Consider the following 21067-nt stretch of genomic DNA (forward strand, 5'->3'; position numbering starts at 1 on the left):
GCCTCACAATGGGAGCACCGCACAGCCAACCAATAGCAATGCCTCACAATGGGAGCACCGCACAGCCAACCAATAGCAATGCCTCACAATGGGAGCACCGCACAGCCAACCAATAGCAATGCCTCACAATGGGAGCACCGCACAGCCAACCAATAGCAATGCCTCACAATGGGAGCACCGCACAGCCAACCAATAGCAATGCCTCACAATGGGAGCACCGCACAGCCAACTAATAGCAATGCCTCACAATGGGAGCACAACAAACAGCCAGGGCACATATTCAAGCACTTTAGCACATCATGGTTTTTTTTAATCTTCACGGCAACAATTTTCAATAAAGTACAGTGCAATATATTTGAATTGCAATTTCATAAAATCCCATTAACCATTTCTTTCAGATTTCTTTGGGATTTTCAGTACGTTCCATCCATTGTAATGCAACGGTTTGTCTTAAAATTCACATCTGGAATGTTTTCACATGGAGGTAGATAAGATGAAATCTGCTAGGACTACAAAATACAGTATGCACCAAGTTCTAGCATTGTAAAAGGGAATCTGTTATCAGGTTTCTGATATGTAACCTGAGAAAAGCATGATGTTGGGGTAGAGACCCTGATTCCAGTGATGTCACTTACTGGACTTTGTGGTGGTTCAATAAATTAAATGTTTTATCAGCAGGATATTATCATTAGAGAACCAGTTGTCCCGTGTGATGTAGTCCTCCTGCTCTGTATAATTCCTAATCCCGCCACCAACTATTTGACAATGTACACAGAAAACTGTGAATCAGTGGTGTGGGCGGGGTTATACAGAGCTCAGTATTCAGAGCACTGCTAGATCTGCAGCAGAGAAAACGGATTGTATCAAAATGCCAGCAAGCAGCTCAGTAAGTGATACAAGGCTGCAATCAGGGTCTCTGCCTCTACACTACACTGCTCTGTGATTACACAGCAAAAACCTGCTGACCGATTCCTTTTCATAATACATTTTCAGGCCTTTCTCTACTGCTTAAATATGCCTACTTTTCTAGCCACTAATGAAAGGTAACGAAAGGAAAAAAAAGTTCAAATTTGGCTTGCTCCAAAATGAATCCCCCCACAGTCTTCAATGCTACGTACACATTTTCTACTTATTTTTCTTTTTTTAATTGTTTAAAGGAGCTAAAATATGTTACACAACTTTGCTATAGATTTTGACTAAAATATGGCCACATGTATCTTCAGTTCCTATGCAGGCCTATGGATCTTCATGGTAACAAACTACATATCCAGTGCAGTAAGATCGTGTAGTCTTACATATTTTCTTCCATCATTTTTTTTGTAAACTTACATTCTTCAGATTAATAAGAAGTACGACTGGATGATGAGACGCACTGGATTTGATTGTTGCTGGTTACCATTTTTTAGATACCCATGGGAAGTAAAAATTGGTTTTGAAGGGGGACTCAATAGGGTTGCAGTCAATAAAAAGGAATTGTGTAAAAAAGCGTTTTCTTTGCCATTGTCCTCGGACCTCCACTGCTGTGCATTTATGCAATTCTCTTAATGTTTTTGGTTATTCTGTGTCACTTTAAGGGTATATTCACACAGGAAAGATACACAGCAGAGTGTTTCCCCAGTGAAAAATCCACGGTGTAATTACATTACTAGCAAAGAGGTTTCGATTTTACTATTTAATTTCAGCCACAAATTTTGTACAAAAAATCCGTATGGAATCCACATAGAAATCGAACTGCTATGCAGATTTTAAATCAATCCATTTATGCTGCTGATTTTCACTGCTGATCTTCGCAATACATGGGGTGAAATTGGAGGCATATAACTCGTGATTCTATGTAGAATTTTTCCACTCTTTTTACATCTCGTGGCTATATCCTAAGTAGGCCTGCTAAAGGGAAATGTGCCAAAAATGTGAACATTAACAGCCATGAAAACTTTTTTCATTAGGTCATAGGAGCATCATAGCCACTGTAAAGAGCAGCTCTTTGTCTTATTCAACACAACCTCCTAATATATATTAATTTTATAAATCATTAACTCAGTCCATCATTTGTTGCCTTTTACTACTACTTACAGTATCTATATTTAAAAAATGTGTTTGAACTGTTGGAGTAATCCCCCAAATATTGTTTGCTTTTTTATTAATGTTTAAAGGGAATCTGTTACCAGGTATTTGCCACCTAATCTGAGTGCAGCAGGGTAGTGGGGCAGAGACCCTAATTTCAGCAAAGTGTCACTTACTGGCCTACTTACTGCTGTTTTTTTTCAGGAGGAGAATACCACTAGAGGACTAGTAAACTTGCTGCCATGTAGTCCTCTACATTCATGATGGCTGTATAACTCACCCCCACAGCTGATAGGCAGCTTTCTGCCTATGCACAGTGTACACAGATAGCTGCTAATCAGTGGTGTGGGGAGGTTAAACAGGGCTAAGCATTCAGAGAACTGGTAGCACTGCTACAGAGAAAAAGTATAGTTTTATCAAAACTGCAGCAAGCAACCCAGTAAGTGACACATCACTGGAATCAGGGCCTCTGCTCCTACTTCATGCTGGGGTAAAATTCGGTGACAGATTCCCTTTTAAAAGGTACAGGTCCAAAGCCTGAAGCTGCACTACTGATTCCTGTGGATTCAACTTATCATCTATATCAGTGTTCAACAAATATACAAATGGGGTAGATTTATGAATTCTTGTCCATAACAAACAATTCTAACATATTGTCCATTTTTCAATTGCACTATAAGTTTGTGACCACATGCGGATGAAAGTCTGTCAACAGTGATGGCCAATAACTGCGTGTTGTTGTTGCACAACCATGTCGCCATTGGCCCCACCACGGATTGGAGGAGTTTAGCTGTGTGGCTAGCCGTAACATGTGGCTGCACCCTCATACATGGAAGGTGCTTTGTTATTGGCTTCTTTGAATAACATTTCCTTTTAAACAGTTTTAGAAATTTTCATAAAAAAATTATTTTATCTAAAGGAGTATTTTACATATCGGATATTGATGGCAAATCCTCAGGATATTTTATGTATGCTTGAAAGAAGAGACCAGCCTCTCGGACCCGCACTGATCTTGAGAATACAGATCTCCCGATCCCTGTCTCACAGCTAATATGAACAAATATTGTCACAATGCTGTCTGACAACCTGGGACCAGGTGCTCCTATCCTGTCCATAACGCTAGTGGCGCCCTAGCTATCCCTGCTCCCCAGGTTACTTCTGATGGTGAAGATGCTGGGGCCACGTACCGTACTGGTCTCCTGAATCAGCCATTATCTGTCCCCTTCCCCACCCAGGGAAGTGGGGAGGAATAATGTATGTAAATACACAAACCAGTCAAACAAGGAATTTACGTACAGGGATAACTGAAAATACCAAACATACAAAATATGCACTCACAGACAACAGAGGGAAAACACCGAAGAGATTAGGAAGGTAAACATAAATAGAAGAGGAAGGGACTATGAACACAACCAAAACACCAAGCAACAGTCACAGAACAACTCTCCTTAAATGCCTCTACTGAACACCGAATCCTCCACTCCACACTAGGCAGAACAAGACTTAACACTGGCAATCCAGATTGCCAGAAGCGAGAATATATAGGAGAGGGGAGTGGCTGATACTGCACAGCTGAAAACTTCCAAGAAGGAAGCTACAGATACTCAAAGCTGAGCTGAATAACTCCTGCACTGCTGAAAGAATCTAGCACCATTTATTAAGAGGGAGAAGTGCTTCTACTCAATGCAGGAGTACATGAACTCAGACGCTGCGGTCTTCTGGCTCCTCTCTGTCACGGTAAACCTGTGACAAATATCCTTTGGATACTGGCATAAATGTTACAGCTGAAAATAACCTTTTAAGCCAGTTAGGCTGTAAATATCGATGGGGATGGTAATTCTGAATCCACGTACTACTGTGAATGACTGTATGAAATGGCTGAATACAACAAATGCAATCCATCTATTGTTAATGTTATTTTGTTGCTTCATTTGTTATATCACCCTCTATTCCCATAGTACAAAAACAGCCTAAAACAGATATAGCAAGTGGGGACAAGTTACACCTCAGAAAGTGACCCAATGATTCTTGGGGAAAAGAAAAAGGAAATTGGTCATTGTAAATGAGGCATAAAGCCCTGCATGTTTTTTTCTAATGTATAAAATTGTGATATGATCACACTTTCAGTATTTTACATCAGTATTTGTATGCAAAAACCAGGAGTGGGTGATAGAAACATGTCACCACTTCTGTATTTATTATACTTTTCCTCTGATTGTTCCACTCCTGGTTTTGGCTTACAAATACTGATGTAAAATACTGAACGTGTGAATGTGGCCTTACTGACCAATAATTTTCTTTATTGCCAAGTAAAAGTGTAAAAATGTGCCAGTTTACTGTAATGTAATGGACATTTCAGGAGGTCGGAATGACCAGCAAAGCATCTGCATCGCAGTGTCACAAGAAGTAGCTGTCGGTCAAACAAGCATTCATCCGACAATTACCTAGTGTGTACGGCCACCTTGTGTCTTGTTTCTAAATACAAATTTATGTAATCTGAATATAGAGCCACAGGGTATTGGGTTATGTCACATGTCCAGTAATTATTAGTTAGAATGGATCCAGCAGCAACCCTTCAACAAAAAAGTTGTGCAGATACAAGTTTTTTGTCCAACTAAAAAAAACTGATTTTAACTGGATCTGTTTTTTTTAACATTGAAGTCTATGGAAAACTGATCAGTTAAATAGCCCTCAGTTTTTTTTTCAACTTGAAAAGGATCTGTTTGTTGCTTACTGGATCACTTTCAAATGGAATAAAACAGATGGCTATTTAAAGGATCCGTTTTCCGAAGACTTCAATGTTAAAAAAAAAAATCTGTTTTTTTTAGCAGGATAAAAAACTTGTGTTTGCACAACTTTTTTGTTAGAACGGATCCAGCAGCAATGCTTTAACTGATGATTACTGGACATGTGAACACAGCCTTACTGATTTTTTTTTTTCTTACTGTTAAATTCAATTTACCGGACAATATAACACTTAAATTGCTGCGTGGGACAGTGATTAGATAACTTACTATGACTATGCAGTCCACTGGGGTCCATTCCCACAGAGGTATAACTTAGTGATTTTCCTGCTCATGTGTTCATCACACAATGTAGAAATGTTATTGTGACTCTTTTTAGTAACATTTTTTTCTCTAAAACGTGAGATTATTTAATATTCAAAAAATAAAATCTGTCCCAAACCTTCCCTGGTATTTCACTTGCAAGCAGCTGTGGCCTCTTAGAAGAGGTGCCTCATGTTGGGAGCTTGGTCATGCCAGATGTATGTGGTGTATATCATATACAATAGGAACACTAATTTATCATTTGTCATAGCCCCAAACTATGGAAGATCCCTGCATTTAAAGCAGTAAAACATTGTAGTTACATTTGTTTTCAGGGCTGTGGAGTTGGTAAGCCAAACCTCCGACTCCTCAATTTCCATGACTCCACGACTCCGACTCCCTCATACAGGGCTCATGTTTAAGTGATAAATTTACTGTAGCACAGATTCATCTCAGCTAAAAGTCTAGACCCTTAGATCAGTAATAGGACAGACATTTATAGGACATTTCATAACTTTCCCAAATTCTTATGAAAAAATATTCCCCACAAACTGCATTGAACTACTATACCCAATTTATTATGTTTTAGGAGTCGGTCCATTTTATACAGACTCCACAGCCCTGTTTGTTTTACATGATATATCGCAAAGATTTATGCTTCATAATAATTATTTTTCTGTTCATTGAGTGGGCAGACCTTTTAAAGGAGTTTTCCGACAAACAAAGTTAATTTTGGCTGTGTCTGACCATGCTGGAACATGGTCTGATCATACCACAGCTCCTGTGCAGGGGGGAAGCAAAAGAGTACAGCATGGGATCGCAGCTTTTTTGCTTTTTCCCCTGCCCAGGAGATGTGGTATGATCAGACCATGTTCCTGTACAGTCAGACACGACCATTACACACTACACAGCAGGGGCACATTTATAAGATTATCTCAGGAACATTTTTTTTTCCAATTCAAAACTTTATTGAGGATTTTATCATAACATCATGAAACATAAATCAAACCAAGAATTATTCTCGAACATATCAATAAATGAGTGGTCAACATAGATACAAGACAGACATAAGGGGGGGAAACATCTAGTAAGAGACAGTAGATGGGCACCAGACCTGATGAGAACTTAATGAGACCTCATACCACTCAAGGCAGATCCAATGATTAGTTTACATAACAATTGATTTAAATAATGGGGAATCCAAAAAGACGTCCCAATGGAACCACTTGTAAACGAACTTGTCCCTTTCCACAGGAGAGTGGGTAATCAGCGACTCCATACATTGAGTGGTGGCAACCTCCGAGACCCACTCCTCCATAGATGGGGCAATCGTGGATTTCCAATGTCGAGGAATGATCGTTTTAGCAGCTTGGATCAGGTGTCAGGAGCATTTTTTTTTTTTAACACATCCAATTGTGGAATTTATTTTTATTCTAAGATCTATTGATTAAAATTAACTTTGTTCATGGGAAAACTTCTTTTAATCATTTAAAAGAAGAATTGTCTTTCTGATTAGAGCATCATCATGTGTTTTGTAAAGTCAGTTTGATTTTTCTAACCGAGTAGAAAAATGAAAGAGACATCCTCATGACCATGTAGTTATGAATTAACTGTCTCCATAACGTGCAAGTATCTTTACACTTTGACATCAGAGCTACTGGGAATATGATCCCTCTTTGGTTAGTGGAAATGCAAGAATCCATGGAGCGCAAACTACTGCTAAACTGGACTAAAGTTATCACGTGATTACCAAATGATAAATAGCGATTTCATGATGTCTGAGTGTATGTAATCCAGACTACAGCTCCCCGGGACAAAATACTCAAAATATGCTTATTACCAAATTGTCTTTACTGTACTTAAACATTTTCTTTACAGGTAGAGAATTTAGCAGCAATTTCCAGCTTACACTTGCTCTTTGTAGTAGTGGAGCATATTAAGAAAGTGAAAACACCATTCACATACATGCTGCCTGGGTTACTTGCTTATGATGTAATAAGTTTCCAGGTGTAAAATGTTGTTTTTTCCTTTTTCTTCCTGTCCTACATTCCTTTGCACAGAATGCTCGACAGTCCCAGCCGCCTTGATGAAGAACATAGATTGATTGCCAGATATGCAGCGAGACTGGCAGCCGAGACCACGTCTTCAGTAAGTACCGTACATCTCTCTTAGAATAGGAACAAGAAAGTTACATTTTTGTAAGTCTTCCATGTCCCAATATCTAGTATAATGTTTATTTAGTGCCTTTTAGTGTTTTTTTACAGCATTGTAATATATGCCGTGCACAGATGTCCAATGCGAGGTGGAGCGGGTGCTCATTTGTCTAATGATACCAGAGCCCTGTTGTAATGCATTCTTCCCCTTAAATGCTGTGGTCAGTGCCTGGGCACTGATGGGTTGCCATCGCCCGCACATTCTAACACAAGTCAACTCGCCCCTAACCCAATTCTGCAATCTAATCTGTAACTCCCTGCCAGAGTTTTATCCAGCAATATAGAAGTTTTTCAGTGTGTTAAGAAAGCAATAAAATAATCCCATGGTGGGAAAAAAATATACAAAAAAAAATCAATACAACTTATAGAAATAAAAATATATATCCTAAGTATATAAAGAAAGCTTTAGTATTTTTTAAGAAAAGCACACATAATTGGTATTGCTATGCCTGTAGCAATAACTCAGTTATAAAATGGTCATAAGCAGCAGTACTCCATGTCAAGCAGCAGTTGCAAAAGCAAACAACATTTATAAAAATATATAAAGAGAGCGAGAGAAAATCCCATGATCTCAAGGTATTATTATTCCTCTATAAATCACTTGTAAGGCCACATGGGATCCAGTTTTGGGCTCCACATTAAAAAAAAAAAAGATATTGTGATGTTAGATGCAAGCCGAGCCCACATCTTTCCCGGCTGATCATGGCTGAATCATTCAACCATCATCAGCCTCTAACAACGACAGGTGGAGTGGGTCTACTCCTGCGACTCTTAAGATGTTAAATGCCGCTGTCAATTTCTGACCGTGGCATCTAACACACACTGGCGGGAAGGTGGTGGGGGCGTCATTCCATGCGCCTATGACGTGATCATGGGATGCCAAGACAGCTGGGGATCTGCTGAAGACCTCCATGCTTGTCATGATGATTCTCCTGTAAAAGCTGGTGTTCATAGGAGACCGTGTTTTCTATTATGCATAGTATACATAGTAGTGCTGATGCACGGCTATGAATAGTACAAGCGATCAGATGATCACAGCTTTAAGTCCCTTAATGGGACTAACAAATAAGGTAAAAAGTGAAAAAAAAAGTTTTTCAAAATATGAAATAAAAAAATTAAAGTAAAAAAAATGTTTTGCTCCATTAGAAATCAAGCAATTAAAAATACACATTTGGTATCGCTGCATTTGTAAAAGTCCGATCTATCAAAGTATAAAATAAATTAATCCTATCGGTGTAACAAAAAAAAGATCAAAATACCAGAATTATGGTTTTTAGCCACCACAACATTGCAATAATAGGCGATCAAGACTCTACCCCAAAATGGCATCAGTAAAAATGTCAGTGCAGGGTGCAAAACATAAGCCCTCACACAGCCGCAGATCCCGAAAAATGAAAACGTTACAATCTCAAAGTGGCGACACAAGCAAATTTATTTGTTGGGTTTTTTTTGTTTTTCTTTTTTTTACAATTTTCCGAATTTTTTTCACCATTTGAATAAAAAAAAAAAAAAAAGTACATGTTTAGTATGTGCGTAATTGTACTGACCTGGAGAATTATGTTTTGCGAGTCAGATAAATGAAAAAAAAATGCCTTTCATGAGGCCATGTCATAAATGCATAGCATTGAAGAACCTGCTTAAAGGGAATCTGTCACCTCCGGGAGATATCAGATGTCTACTATGGGCCATACAGGGCATAGAAAAGTAAATCTATACATACCTGTATGGCCCATAACAGAGGTCTAAATGCAGAGAAATGTAGTTTCATCTCCTTGGTTTTTCACAGGCTTTGTGTCCCCCGGATGAAAAGCTATCCCCGCCCATCTGCTTATTATTCCACCAATTCCCTGCCTATGTCCACGTTTACCATAGTCCTCCACCCTCCCCGCACGTTATTGATCCCTGTGACCTGAGCTTTTTTTCCTCGCCTCCCAGTGCATACGCAAAGAACGGCTCACAGGGAGCGCGCTTTGTTTCCTCCTGGGCCCGTTTGGCTGAGCACACAGTGCTCTATTGCGCAGGTGCCGGGGAGTCCACAGTGACTCCCCGGCACCTGCGCAATAGAGCACTACTGCACTGTGCTCAGCCAAACGGGCCCAGGAGGAAACAAAGCGCGCTCCCTGTGAGCCGTTCTTTGCGTATGAAAAGCCAAGGAGATAAAACTACATTTCTCTGCATTCGGACCTCTGCTATGGCCCATACAGGTATCTATAGATTTACTTTTCTATACCCTGAATGCCCATAGTAGAGGTCTGATAACTCCAGAGTGGTGACACATTCCCTTTAACATCTGTACAGACTCATTTTTCTTATTATATCACCATGTAAGAGAATAGTCTGCTGATGTCCTGAAAATAAATAGCATTTCTTGAAGCAAAACAGCTTGAGGCAAACCTCTTGCTTTGTTCTTCCTATACATTCAGCACATCTTGCGGTAGAAGGTCTATTCCCCTATAGGGTGTCGTTGTGCGGCTTGTGCCGGGGAGATTCTTGATCAGAACGTTTTGTTTTATTGCAGCAGAGTCAGCAGAGAGGCCCAGACATCTCTTTTACCATCGATGCAAATAAGCAGCAGAGACAGCTTATTGCAGAGCTGGAAAATAAAAACCGGTACAGTATCTGTTATTTGTTTTATGGCTTCTTTTGTGGACACTCAGTAAGTAAAGTAATTACACTGCAGGGAAATGTTACTTCTACCTGGAATAAGAGCCTGATTGTTTGGAAATGCCTCTAGACTACACGCTATAGAATTGCGAATAATTTATTACAGCTCATTTATACATTTGAAGTGGTGAACTTGTCTAATGGCCCACTTATACTGAGCATTGAAGGACCGCTCATAAAGTCAGTACTGAGCATTGTCAGTGCAAACATGTCCAGCAACATTGGTCTGATCTTTAATGTTGACATAAAACTCATTGTTTGTCAGCAGCACATGTAAAGCGGAATGTGATGCTGACAATAATGGGAACTCTGGAGAAACCGCTATCATACCATATCATACCAACGTAGTAGAATCGCATAATAACTAAAGCATGTATATAAAAGACCGCAATCCACTTACTACACTGATGCTTAGGATGGGCAGATTATCTACTCATCTAAGTAAGCCTTTGCGGTACTACTCATTGTATGAAATCTTGTAGTTAATCCGTTGTAGTTAATATTAATTATTATTGCGGTAAATTACCAAGGATAAGGATGAAATGTTCCTTTAAAGAGTTATTCCCGTATTTTGAAGTTATAACCTATCACTAGAATGAGTGATAACTTGCTAAATGGTGATGACCCAACAACTTGATCCTGAGGACTGGGCTCTGCAGAATGGAGCAATAGCCGAGCACGCACACCTCTCCATTATGTCTCTGAGACTGCCTGAAAAAGCTAAGAAGTACCCAGCTATCTCAAGCAGTCCAATAGAGACTGAATGGAGTGGTGGTGCACATGTTCGGACACCATTCCATTTACATGAGACATTTCACAGCTCTGTTCTCAGGATTGGTAGGGTCTTAGCTGTCAGACCCCCACCGATAAGCAAATTGTTACCCATCCTATGAACAGGTGAAAACTTCTAAAGATGGTAATAATCCTTTAATAAAGTATCCTGGTTACCAGAACATGATTGTCTAACTTTTATGATAGGGGCTGACTCAAAAAGGAATTAAGATGAAGTCTATGTAATTGCTGTTAAGCTCAAACAAGGTGACCACCCCACTGCCATCCAAAGATAATTAAAGTGAACCTGACAGCTGACTTCTTGTTGCCCGAACCACTGACAGCATGAATGAGACACTGGACTGGCTCTGTCATTTCAGCGGGCTAGGAACATGTGCATATAGGGAGAGGTCTGTCACTCAAGGGGAGCTGGAGATGCTGTCGGGTACTGGCCTTTTTGGACTAGTCACCCAAGCTACATTGTTCCTAGTCAGTTTTTTAATTTGTGTTTTCTCTGAAACGCTGAAGCATTTCAGAGTGAAAGATACCTGGCTGAAATGAGAGCCAGTGTCTGCTGCCTGCAGGTCCGGAGGTCTAAATCAGCGCTCCGGTTCCCTTTAAATACAAATTCTATATATTTAGACTTATGTTCTGAGAATATGACATCATTGTGACAGTGTGAATATGGCAACAAAATTATGATTCTAAGCAAATGAATATTTTCTGAGCTTGTCTTGACTGTGCATGACAGTCTAAAACACTCTACCAAAGGTGGATCAGTTGCACCCAGAGGCCAAATTAAGAGTAAACCGTCAGAAGACAAAGTGAATAACTTCAACAAAAATATAAAATATGCTAAGTTTGTTGCAACAATTTAAAAAAAATGCAGGGAATCTGTCAGCAGTTTTTGCTATGTAATATGAGGGCAGTGTGAGGTAGGGGCTGAAACACAGTTTTCAGGGATGTGTCACTTTCTTAGGCTGTGTGCTGTTATTTCCACACAATGAATGTTTTATCAGCAGGAGATTGCATCCTGGTCCAACTCTGCCAACACCACTGATTAGCAGATTACTGTCAATCTACAATGTACACAGAAAGCTGCTAATTTGGGGAGTGGATGGGTTTAGCTTTTTGAGCTCTGCTACATCTAAGAATCCTGACTGTGTCACAACTGCGGCACCCAGTAATCTAAGTGATACATCACTGGAACCAGGGTCTCATTTCCTACATCATGCTGCTCTCAGATGAGGTAGCAAACACCTGGTGACAGATTCCCTTTAAAAGGTAGATATACGTATAAAGATGGTAATAACCCTTTAACAAAGCATCCTGATTACCAGAACATGATGGTTTAATTTTTATGTTAAGGGCAGAATCAGAAGAGAATTAATCTGAAGTGTCACTGACCATCTTCTCATATAATAAAACTTATTTTAGATGAATTAATTGATTAATATTATGTATTTGTAAACCTTAAATGGATAATTCCAGATTTCCTTCTTAAAGAATGGTGATACATTTCCATATGTTATACAACACAGTAACATTTTGTTTCATCTTTTTTCCAGAGAAATATTACAGGAAATCCAGAGGTTGAGAATTGAACATGAGCAGGCCTCCCAGCCCACACCAGAGAAAGCACAACAGAATCCCACTCTTCTGGCAGAACTCCGACTGCTCAGGTAGCAAAAGATAAAATCCGTCAGAGCTTGGCTACAGAATATCCTAATGAAGCCCAGTATTTACCTCCCGTCCCTATCCATACCATTACTAATGAGGGTGCAGGACAGCCATTATGGCCGCAGAATTGTCTTAATCCAAACCTCAAACAAAAAAAGAACAAACCAGAGCATAAAACCCTCTGTATATAAAGCATAAAATAATGTCACATAGTGTTCCTGTTGTCATTAAGTAAATGGATTTTAGCGCTTTAGATGGCCTTTATTTAGTTTCTCGTTTATTCTCTGTGCCAGCACCAGAGCACTTTGCTTGTATGTCTACAACTACATGAGAAACTGTGTAACCAGAGGTCATAAATAAATTCATGGTTGCACGCATTAAAAGAGTCCTATGAAAGAAAGACATTCCAAACATTAATAGTCATGCACCTGTGTGGCATATTTACCCCTACATAATGGTGGGTAAAGGTAATCTTAAGACCAAACTAAATAGCAGCGAGAGGTTAAAGGGGTTGTCTTGTGAAAACATGTCTCATATCCTTGGGATCGATGGGGGGCCAACCACTGGGACCCCCACTAATCAGCAGAACAGTTAATAGGGAACCTTTATCTCTTCTAGAATGAATTAGCAGCCCAATAGCTGCCACATTAATTTTATATGGGGCTGCTGGAAAAAGCCGAGCGCGTAGCACTCAGCAGCCCCATAGGGAATGAACAGGGAGGTGATCAGACATGTGCATTGCTGCCTCATCTTAATGGGGATAAAATTGCCCCATTCTGCCGAATATGTATTCACATAGGAATTTGTATTGACATCAGTTACACAGTACCTGCCTGATCCTTTAGTTTTGTGTTATGCCAATCTCTCTGCTCCTCCGACCTAAATTGTAGGTAACATAATATTATAAGAGGGGTCAGACGGAAGGCAGTAACACATTAGTGCAAAATCAGGCAGCACATAGGGGGTTTCTAGTCTGTAACCATGATAATACTTAATCAGAGAGAAAAACCAGCGTACCCTTGAAGTAAGATGCAGCATTCCATACAGCGTGTAGCACAAGAAAGGGAGATCCAGCACTCTTCTGAAGAGAAAAGCTTTACGGCTTTATTGTCCATAAATTAAAATCCCACTCACACCAGCAAGAGATTCATCTGATGCGTTTCGAACAAACAAATGTTCTTTATCATTGTGAAGACCCGGGGTCTTCCGTGGGCGTAACGCTACTCAGACAACACAGGGTGAGGGTAAAACAGCGTGGCAATACTTTATTGAACCACAAAGCGGACAATAAACACACAGAACAGTCCCAGCAAGTACCCAAGATGGTACAGCATTACACAGTCTCACCCTTCCTTCTCCGCCCGCCTGGGATAGAAGAGCTGCGACTTTGGAGACTCCCAGAGCCAACTACCTCAACCAGTGGTCCCCCTGCTTCTGGCAGGCCCCCAAAGAGAGAAGGAAGCAGCAAGCTTAGGAAGCTAGCAGTCCATTGAGGTACAAGACCATGAGATCTGAGGATCCCAACCTGGCCTCTCTGAGAGTTTCCACGGGGCCAGATGACTGGTGGGTCCCAATCTGGCTTCTTCGAATATCTCCATGGATTACAGGCGACCGGTGGGTCCCTCATGGCTACCCCAAACAACATATCCATTGGGGCCAGGTGACTTCTTCGTCCCAGCCCTGGTCTCCCCAAAATATATCTGTGTTTCTCTAATGGTTAATGGAGCAGATCCCAATCTTTCCAGTCAGGGCCAATATCCTTAGACTAGAATCATATAGATTCCAAATCTGTGTCTCTTTGGGTAATGCCATGCAATCCATCTACTTTCCTGAAGGATGTTTCTCATTTTCATTGTTAAGTCTTTCTGATTCTCTGTCCCAAGTCTGACTACTACAAAAAACACATGTCCCTTCTGCTTCTCTGGGCTCAACTCCCTGAATGGCTGAACTGCTCTCACCCCCCCCCTCCTTAAAGCTAAGTGTGCATTAGTGGAGGTATCTTTCTCAGGTCGACCACATCGCCTGGGTCTACATGTGAGACTCCCTGTAGTGAAGGCTCCGCCGGATCTTCTTTCAACACTTACACAATTGGCCTAGACAATTTTTGAACAATGGTTAGAGGCTCCAGAGATAATAATGAGATTAGTGGAATGCTGGACACTTTACAAGTTAAGTTAGTGTACATAAACTGACGAGCAAGCAGAACATTAATGAAACACAGCCAGCAATCATTAATTAAACACGATAAGGTATTTCTCTTGGATTAGCAAATCTAATCGTCTGGCTAACGAAGATTTTAAGTTGTATCTCACAATCATACTCATGGACATGCCACCAAAGTCGCCTGATCGCAACCCTGCCGCACTTTTATAGGGGGCACTTGAAGAGAAGGAAAAGGCAAATGTTCAATAAACTAAAATCCTCTGGAAAAATGTTTGTTCTTGCTGAACTAATAAAGATCATTACGTTTTGCACACAACCTCTTGAAGTCGATTTTGCACTCGCATTAAATGCTGATAATAAAATTTGTCATTTTGGATTGCGATGAAAAATAATATGTAATGGATTCATTTTCAATAGTTGTCTCGGACTCCCAGCTGTGTGTGTGCACCTACCGGCACAGGCGGAGGGCGGACTCACAGCTGTACCTGGCTTTCTAAGCCCAGAATTTCTGTCTCACACTAAAGTGACAATAACATTTAGCTGTATATAGATTGTCTCACTGATATATTTTTCCATTAATTTAATTGAGCACATACCACATTAGCACCGAAGTTGTGAGATAACGGCTGTCAACGAAGGGAGAGACAGAAAGGTTGATTGTAATCTATGATAATTAATGCATGGTAAGCTTTCTGATCTGATTCCTATCATTCTTCAGACAAAGAAAAGATGAACTTGAGCAGAGGATGTCCGCATTACAAGAAAGCAGGAGGGAACTGATGGTGCAGCTTGAAGGGCTCATGAAACTTTTGAAGGTGAGGAATAGAAGTTACTTTTACAGTTATAGTAGAAGTTAAGAGCTTATACAGTATTAGCAACATGGCTCTTTATCTCCAAAAACAATGCCACACTTGCCTTTGGCTTGTGTCCAATATTGCAGCTTAGCTCCTTAAGGGTTAATGAGACTGAGCTTGAATAATGCACTTAGGGGCCGATAAATCAAAGTATTTACACCAGAAAACTGGCGTAAAAACACTTTGAATACTTGCAAAACCTTTGTACCATGCAGAGTACCGCAAACATTTTTTATGACTTTTGACATTTTCACACCAGTCTGTATTTGAGGCTGGGCATGGCTATTCTCTCCCATCAAATAAAGAAAAAGTGCTGCCGTTCTTAAACCAGAAATGTTACTCCGGTCTCTGACTAGAGTAATATTTCTGGCGATGCTCACATAGGTACAAGCCAGTGATAAGATGCCACTTAATCAATCTGCCGCATCTTATTCCTGCACGTTCCTCTTTGAAACTGGCATATGAAACTCCATTCTTAATGAATCTGGGCTAGATGTGTGTCGTCCTGTTTTTTAAGGTAAGCAGCCATATTTTTCTAATTCTGTACAACCTTTTTGAACTGATCACTCTGTATCTGTAACCTCTAATAATGGGAAGCCTTGTATGTATTAATGGACCTTCATATTCTGTTTTCTGTTGCGTATGAACATTTTACAGGAACAAGAGCTGAGACAGGCAGTAAGTCCTCCTGTATATTCTCATCACTGGGTGCATGTCTTGTATTGGCATGGGATGTGAAAAATGGTATATTATTTTAACAAAATTAACAATCGTATAACTTTCAATGTTTTAGAGAACTTTAAGTGCTTTTGTGTAATTTTGTTATAAACAGTCAGTTGCTATTATGGATCATCAGTATTGCATTTTTTGTGTATAAGTTGTGTGCATACATAATCTATATTTACTTGTATTCACAATCGCCTGAATGCTATGGTCCTTATGTTTTTTTGCTATTTTATGTCTGTAGAGTAAATGTATTTGGGTGTCCAAAAACTGTTCTTTGACCTTTATTTTTGTTGCCCTGGTTGTCGGCTGTGCAATGACAGCATATTTCACTGCTGGATTGGAAAAGGGAAATAATCTAAATAGCTGCTAAGGACAACTCCTTCACTTTTGTTCTGTACGGTTCTTAGTAATGAGTGTACAAATACGCACATGGTGAGATGCAATCCATTTTTCTGAGCCTTAGTAGGTGCCATTTATTTTGCAGAAATAAGTGGAAATTGCAAGTGCTGAAATCTGTGGTCGATCTACAACAGAAAAGGCATGCCGCAGATGTGAAAATCCAGAGCGTGCCCTAAAATCCACGCATAGGTGTCCCACTAAATGCGTTAACATCTGCCTATACCTCTTTTCTATGCATATCTATAGATACAAAGAAGTAATGTGCAAATATTAGATTTCTATGTGGCATTTGTCCTGAACGTTGAGCAGAAGTGTGTAGGACTGATGGTGCATGGCTAATAACACAACACCTACTTGGGTCAGAAGCTGCCGCCATGCATGCTGCTACTTACATATGTGATACAAGTTGTGATGTTTGTTGTTCTGTTCCATTATTCCTGTTATACAATCTGACACATTACCTGCAAGACTTGTTTGGACTCAGATTTAGCTACTGAATTCACATTAATCACAAATCGGGCAAACAGGAATGTTTTTGAGGGCGGCACCATCTAATATATACAAAATAATTTCTTCTGTCAGCTGTTTCTTAGTTAGATTTGTCTGTAGAAAAGTAGAGCGATGACTATTACAGATGGGGTGTCCTGTCCTGAGTCAAGAATCCATAATGACTATATCTGATTGGGCTCCCGGTCATATGAACAACAATTACTACATTACAAACAGATAATAATATACATACTTTGTCATATATCTATTTCCCCCCTGATCATTATTTGTTTTTTTCAGACTCAGGGCGCTGGCTCTCCTCGCTCCTCTCCCAGTCACACCATCAGCCGGCCTATTCCAATGCCTATACGGTCTGCATCGGCCTGCTCCACCCCAACACACACCCCTCAGGACTCTCTCACTGGGGTTGGCGGAGATGTGCAAGAGGCTTTTGCGCAAAGTAAGTTCTAGCAGAATATGACCAATTAGGCCCTATATCTGTTGTCACAGTGTGTGTCCCATGCAAAAATTGCTGCCAAAAAATGGCAAAAATATCTTTAAGTTAATACAAATATAATTACCAGAAACAGTAAAAAGACCAGAAGAGTGGGTACCGCATATTATCAAATGGACTGCTTACCAATATACTGTACATGGAAAACATATCCATACCAAAAAGAGAAGAAGACATACAATCAAAGTAGGTCGCACATCCAACATGAATCATTATTTGAATATTTTTCAAAAACACACTATTAAAAACCCTTACAATGCCCAAGCTCCAGAGCCTGGTTCATAACCCCTAATATGGTTAAGGATCATCCCACATTGCTGGTAAAATGATCAGATTAGACATATAATTGTACTAAAGTACAAAAGGCAGTGAACACTACTCCCAGTGTGATATAGAAGACATGCAGGCATATAAAAGATGAGATATACAAACAGTAAGACATAGTTAAAAAACAATGCAGTGTCAGGTGATCAGTGCGGTTATTCACACAATTGAGCAGTAGAACCATAACGAAAAAGTGCTATTTGCAAAATCATTGTGATGAAGCATCTCATTTTAATAGCACCATGTGAGAAAGCGGATCTCACGTGTATCCATCCTTAAAGGGGTTGTCCAGACTTGGGATGAAACTCTGCAGTCACTCTATCTGACTTCTGAATCCTGACAGTGTGTGGTGTGCACATTATCAGGATTCTCTGGTATTACTGGCAGGAGGGTGCAGATAAATGACTACATGTAATCAGTTTGCATACTTCCGTTTACACTTCGCACTCGACCGCTAGTATGCAAATCGCACACTTGCGGTCACATGACTGTCCAATCTCAAAAGCAATAACAGAGAATCCTGCCAGTATACATACCACGCATGGTTAGGATTCAGAAGTCTGCAGTCGCATGGAGAGATTGGAGAGTTTCATCCTAAGCCTTAACAGTATCATGGATTATGGACCAGGTTCCAGTGCTGTTTGCGATTTTAAGGGTTTTCAATTGTATTGTCTTGAATTATAGTCAAATAAAGATTCATGTTGCATACAGACTACTTTGCTTGTACAGTATGTGCTTTTTTGTTATAATTACCTAATGTTTTCACTTGTGAATATAAGGCCATTGTAATTTGTTAAGATCGGCATTCTTTCCATCAGTCACAATAAAAAGTACGCTGGAGTAAGATGCGCCTAAGTTATTTTTTGTTGCGCATGCACCAAAAAATACCACCAGCCGCATTTGCACTATAATTTATTCCTCTTTTGGTGTCAATTTGTTGGGCTGTGCGTGGCTCTACCCCTTTTTGCTAAGTTCTGGCCACATGATTCAATCCACCACAAAAGTGAATTTTTCCCTCCAGATCCCAATTATAGATCCACTGGATCAAACAGAAAAGAACTTTTCACATTTATGTAATTATTTGTTATTTTCTTCTAAGAAAAGCATCTAAGCCTTTTTAAAAAATTATTATCAATGGTTCCCGCTGTGACCTGCTCCTAGAGTATTCCACAGATATTAGCTCTTATGGTAAAGAAGCCTGGTCTCCTCTGGAGATTTCAGTTTTCTTACTCCAGGCAGAGCGACTTGTTTTTTGGAGTAATTTTATGTAAAAAAAAACCTTTGACCATAATTTTGTATGGGACATATATTTACTTGTGCAGCTAATTATGCACCTCTCTTCTCAGGATCAAATTAATTCTTTTAATTTTTTCATCATAACAAAGATATTCAATGCGCAGTATCAATTTTGTGGCTCTTATTTGTACATTTTTCTAGCTCCAGGGCATCCTATACGCACACGTAGGGAAAGACCTGTCAATCCGGGGCAGCGGACAGGGAGAAGCCGCCAGGGACCTTTCTGTCCGACAAGTCTCTCATGCGGCTCGGTCCCTGGCGGCAGTTAAAGTATGTTTTTCTCTGAAACGCCACAACGTTTCAGAGTCCAGCACACCTGGCTGAGTTCATATAGCCGGTCTCTGATACACGGTGTAATATTGAGATCTACACTTTTAAATTGACATTCACGTCCTGCCCAAATTCCAGTGGAGCTCAGTCTAGTTCCCTTGCACACATGGTTGGGCTAGTATAGTTGGAAGCCAATTAATCTAAACTTTTTTTTAGAGTATGGGGTTACATTAGAGTATCTGAGAAAAGCCAACGTGGATCCTACAAACTCCTGTGATCTTAGCAGACTATCTACAATGGTACAGAAGTTGTATGGACCGTTCATGAGCTTAATTTCTGCTGCAGGTATCTTTGTCATCAGCTTTTCTTAATTTGACATTTTAGGTGCAAGAAGAAATCTGCGGAATGACTTGTTAGTGGCAGCAGATTCCATAACCAACACTATGTCTTCTCTAGTAAAGGAGCTTAAATCAGGTAAAAATGGCTGCACTGACTTTGCTTTCGCTGTTTGCTAAAAGAAAAGACCTGCATCCGATGGGTAATGAATAGTGTAATGTTCTGCACAGTTGGGTAAAGGGCAGAACACGGAGGGATTTTATTTAGGATGTGGATAGAAAATATTTAGTTTATTTTCTTGATCACTGGGCTAATTTTGGCCTTAAAGGAAATTAATGATAGAAGTAAGCAAGAAATATACTGGTCCACATTTTAAGGTTAAGTGCCCACGTAGCTTTTTTGTAGCGTTTTTACGGATGCGAAAACGCTTGTAAAACAGTCTGCCATACAAAGCAATGTGAATTCGGATGTGCTGTGCACATGATGCGCTAATTTGCGCGCCGAATTCGCATTGCGTTGCAAAACGCAGCATGACCATTTCTACCACGATTACGCTGCAAATTCGCGGCCATTGAGGAACATTGAAACGCAGCAAACCAACAGGTATATGTGGATTTGCTGCGTTTCAATTAAATTCAATGGCCGCAAATTTTTCATCGTAATCGCGGTGCGTGTGGTACCCGGGATGAAGAGGAGACTACAGCTCCTCTTCATCCCGGCTACCACGCGGTGGAAAAAAGAAATAATAAAGTTAAAAATAAATAAAACCTGTATATTCACCTCTCCGGCGGCCCCCGGTCTGCTCCCGGCCACGTCCTCTTTCCTCGGCGTCCCGCAGTGTACTGCCAGGACCTGCGGTGACATCATTTAGTCACCTGATGGTCACGCTGACGTCGGCGGTCAGGTGATGGTCGAGTGACCATGAGCTGACTAAATGACATCACCGCAGGTCCTGACAGTACACTGCAGGACGCCGAGGAGAGTGGACGCCGCTGGGAGTAGACTGGAGGAGACCGGAGAGGTGAGTATACAGGTTTTTTTTTTATCTTTAACGTTTTAATTCTCTTTTTTTTTTACTGTAGATGCTGCATTTAAAGCATCAGTTGTTCACACATTATAAATCCATGCCGGTTGCATGGATTTATATTGTGTGACCAACTTGTCAAGCACTTTTCCAAGTGATGCTCGAAATCGCTTGGAAAACTGCTTGAAAAAACGCATGCGAAAACGCTGAAAAAACGCTTCTCTCTGGCAGAA

At 40.2% G+C, this 21067-nt stretch overlaps 1 protein-coding gene across 36 annotated transcripts in view; it reads left to right on the plus strand.

The window, feature by feature from the left end:
• DTNA (dystrobrevin alpha) overlaps positions 1 to 21067 on the plus strand; it is a 303097-nt gene that overhangs the window by 246874 nt on the left and 35156 nt on the right. For 22 of the 36 annotated variants that reach the window (XM_073679246.1, XM_073679234.1, XM_073679228.1 and 19 more), the window contains 7 exons: positions 7172 to 7259; positions 9843 to 9934; positions 12328 to 12441; positions 15321 to 15417; positions 16114 to 16134; positions 17371 to 17530; positions 19859 to 19948. In XM_073679246.1, coding sequence (XP_073535347.1) covers positions 7172 to 7259; positions 9843 to 9934; positions 12328 to 12441; positions 15321 to 15417; positions 16114 to 16134; positions 17371 to 17530; positions 19859 to 19948 — 662 coding nt within the window. The remainder of the gene's footprint in view (positions 1 to 7171; positions 7260 to 9842; positions 9935 to 12327; positions 12442 to 15320; positions 15418 to 16113; positions 16135 to 17370; positions 17531 to 19858; positions 19949 to 21067) is intronic. The other 14 variants (XM_073679238.1, XM_073679241.1, XM_073679258.1 and 11 more) reach the window with 3 other exon arrangements.

The sequence above is a fragment of the Phyllobates terribilis genome, unplaced genomic scaffold (assembly GCF_046119375.1).
Source record: "Phyllobates terribilis strain yellow unplaced genomic scaffold, ASM4611937v1 Scaffold_4__5_contigs__length_816908805, whole genome shotgun sequence".
Classification (NCBI taxonomy): domain Eukaryota; kingdom Metazoa; phylum Chordata; class Amphibia; order Anura; family Dendrobatidae; genus Phyllobates; species Phyllobates terribilis.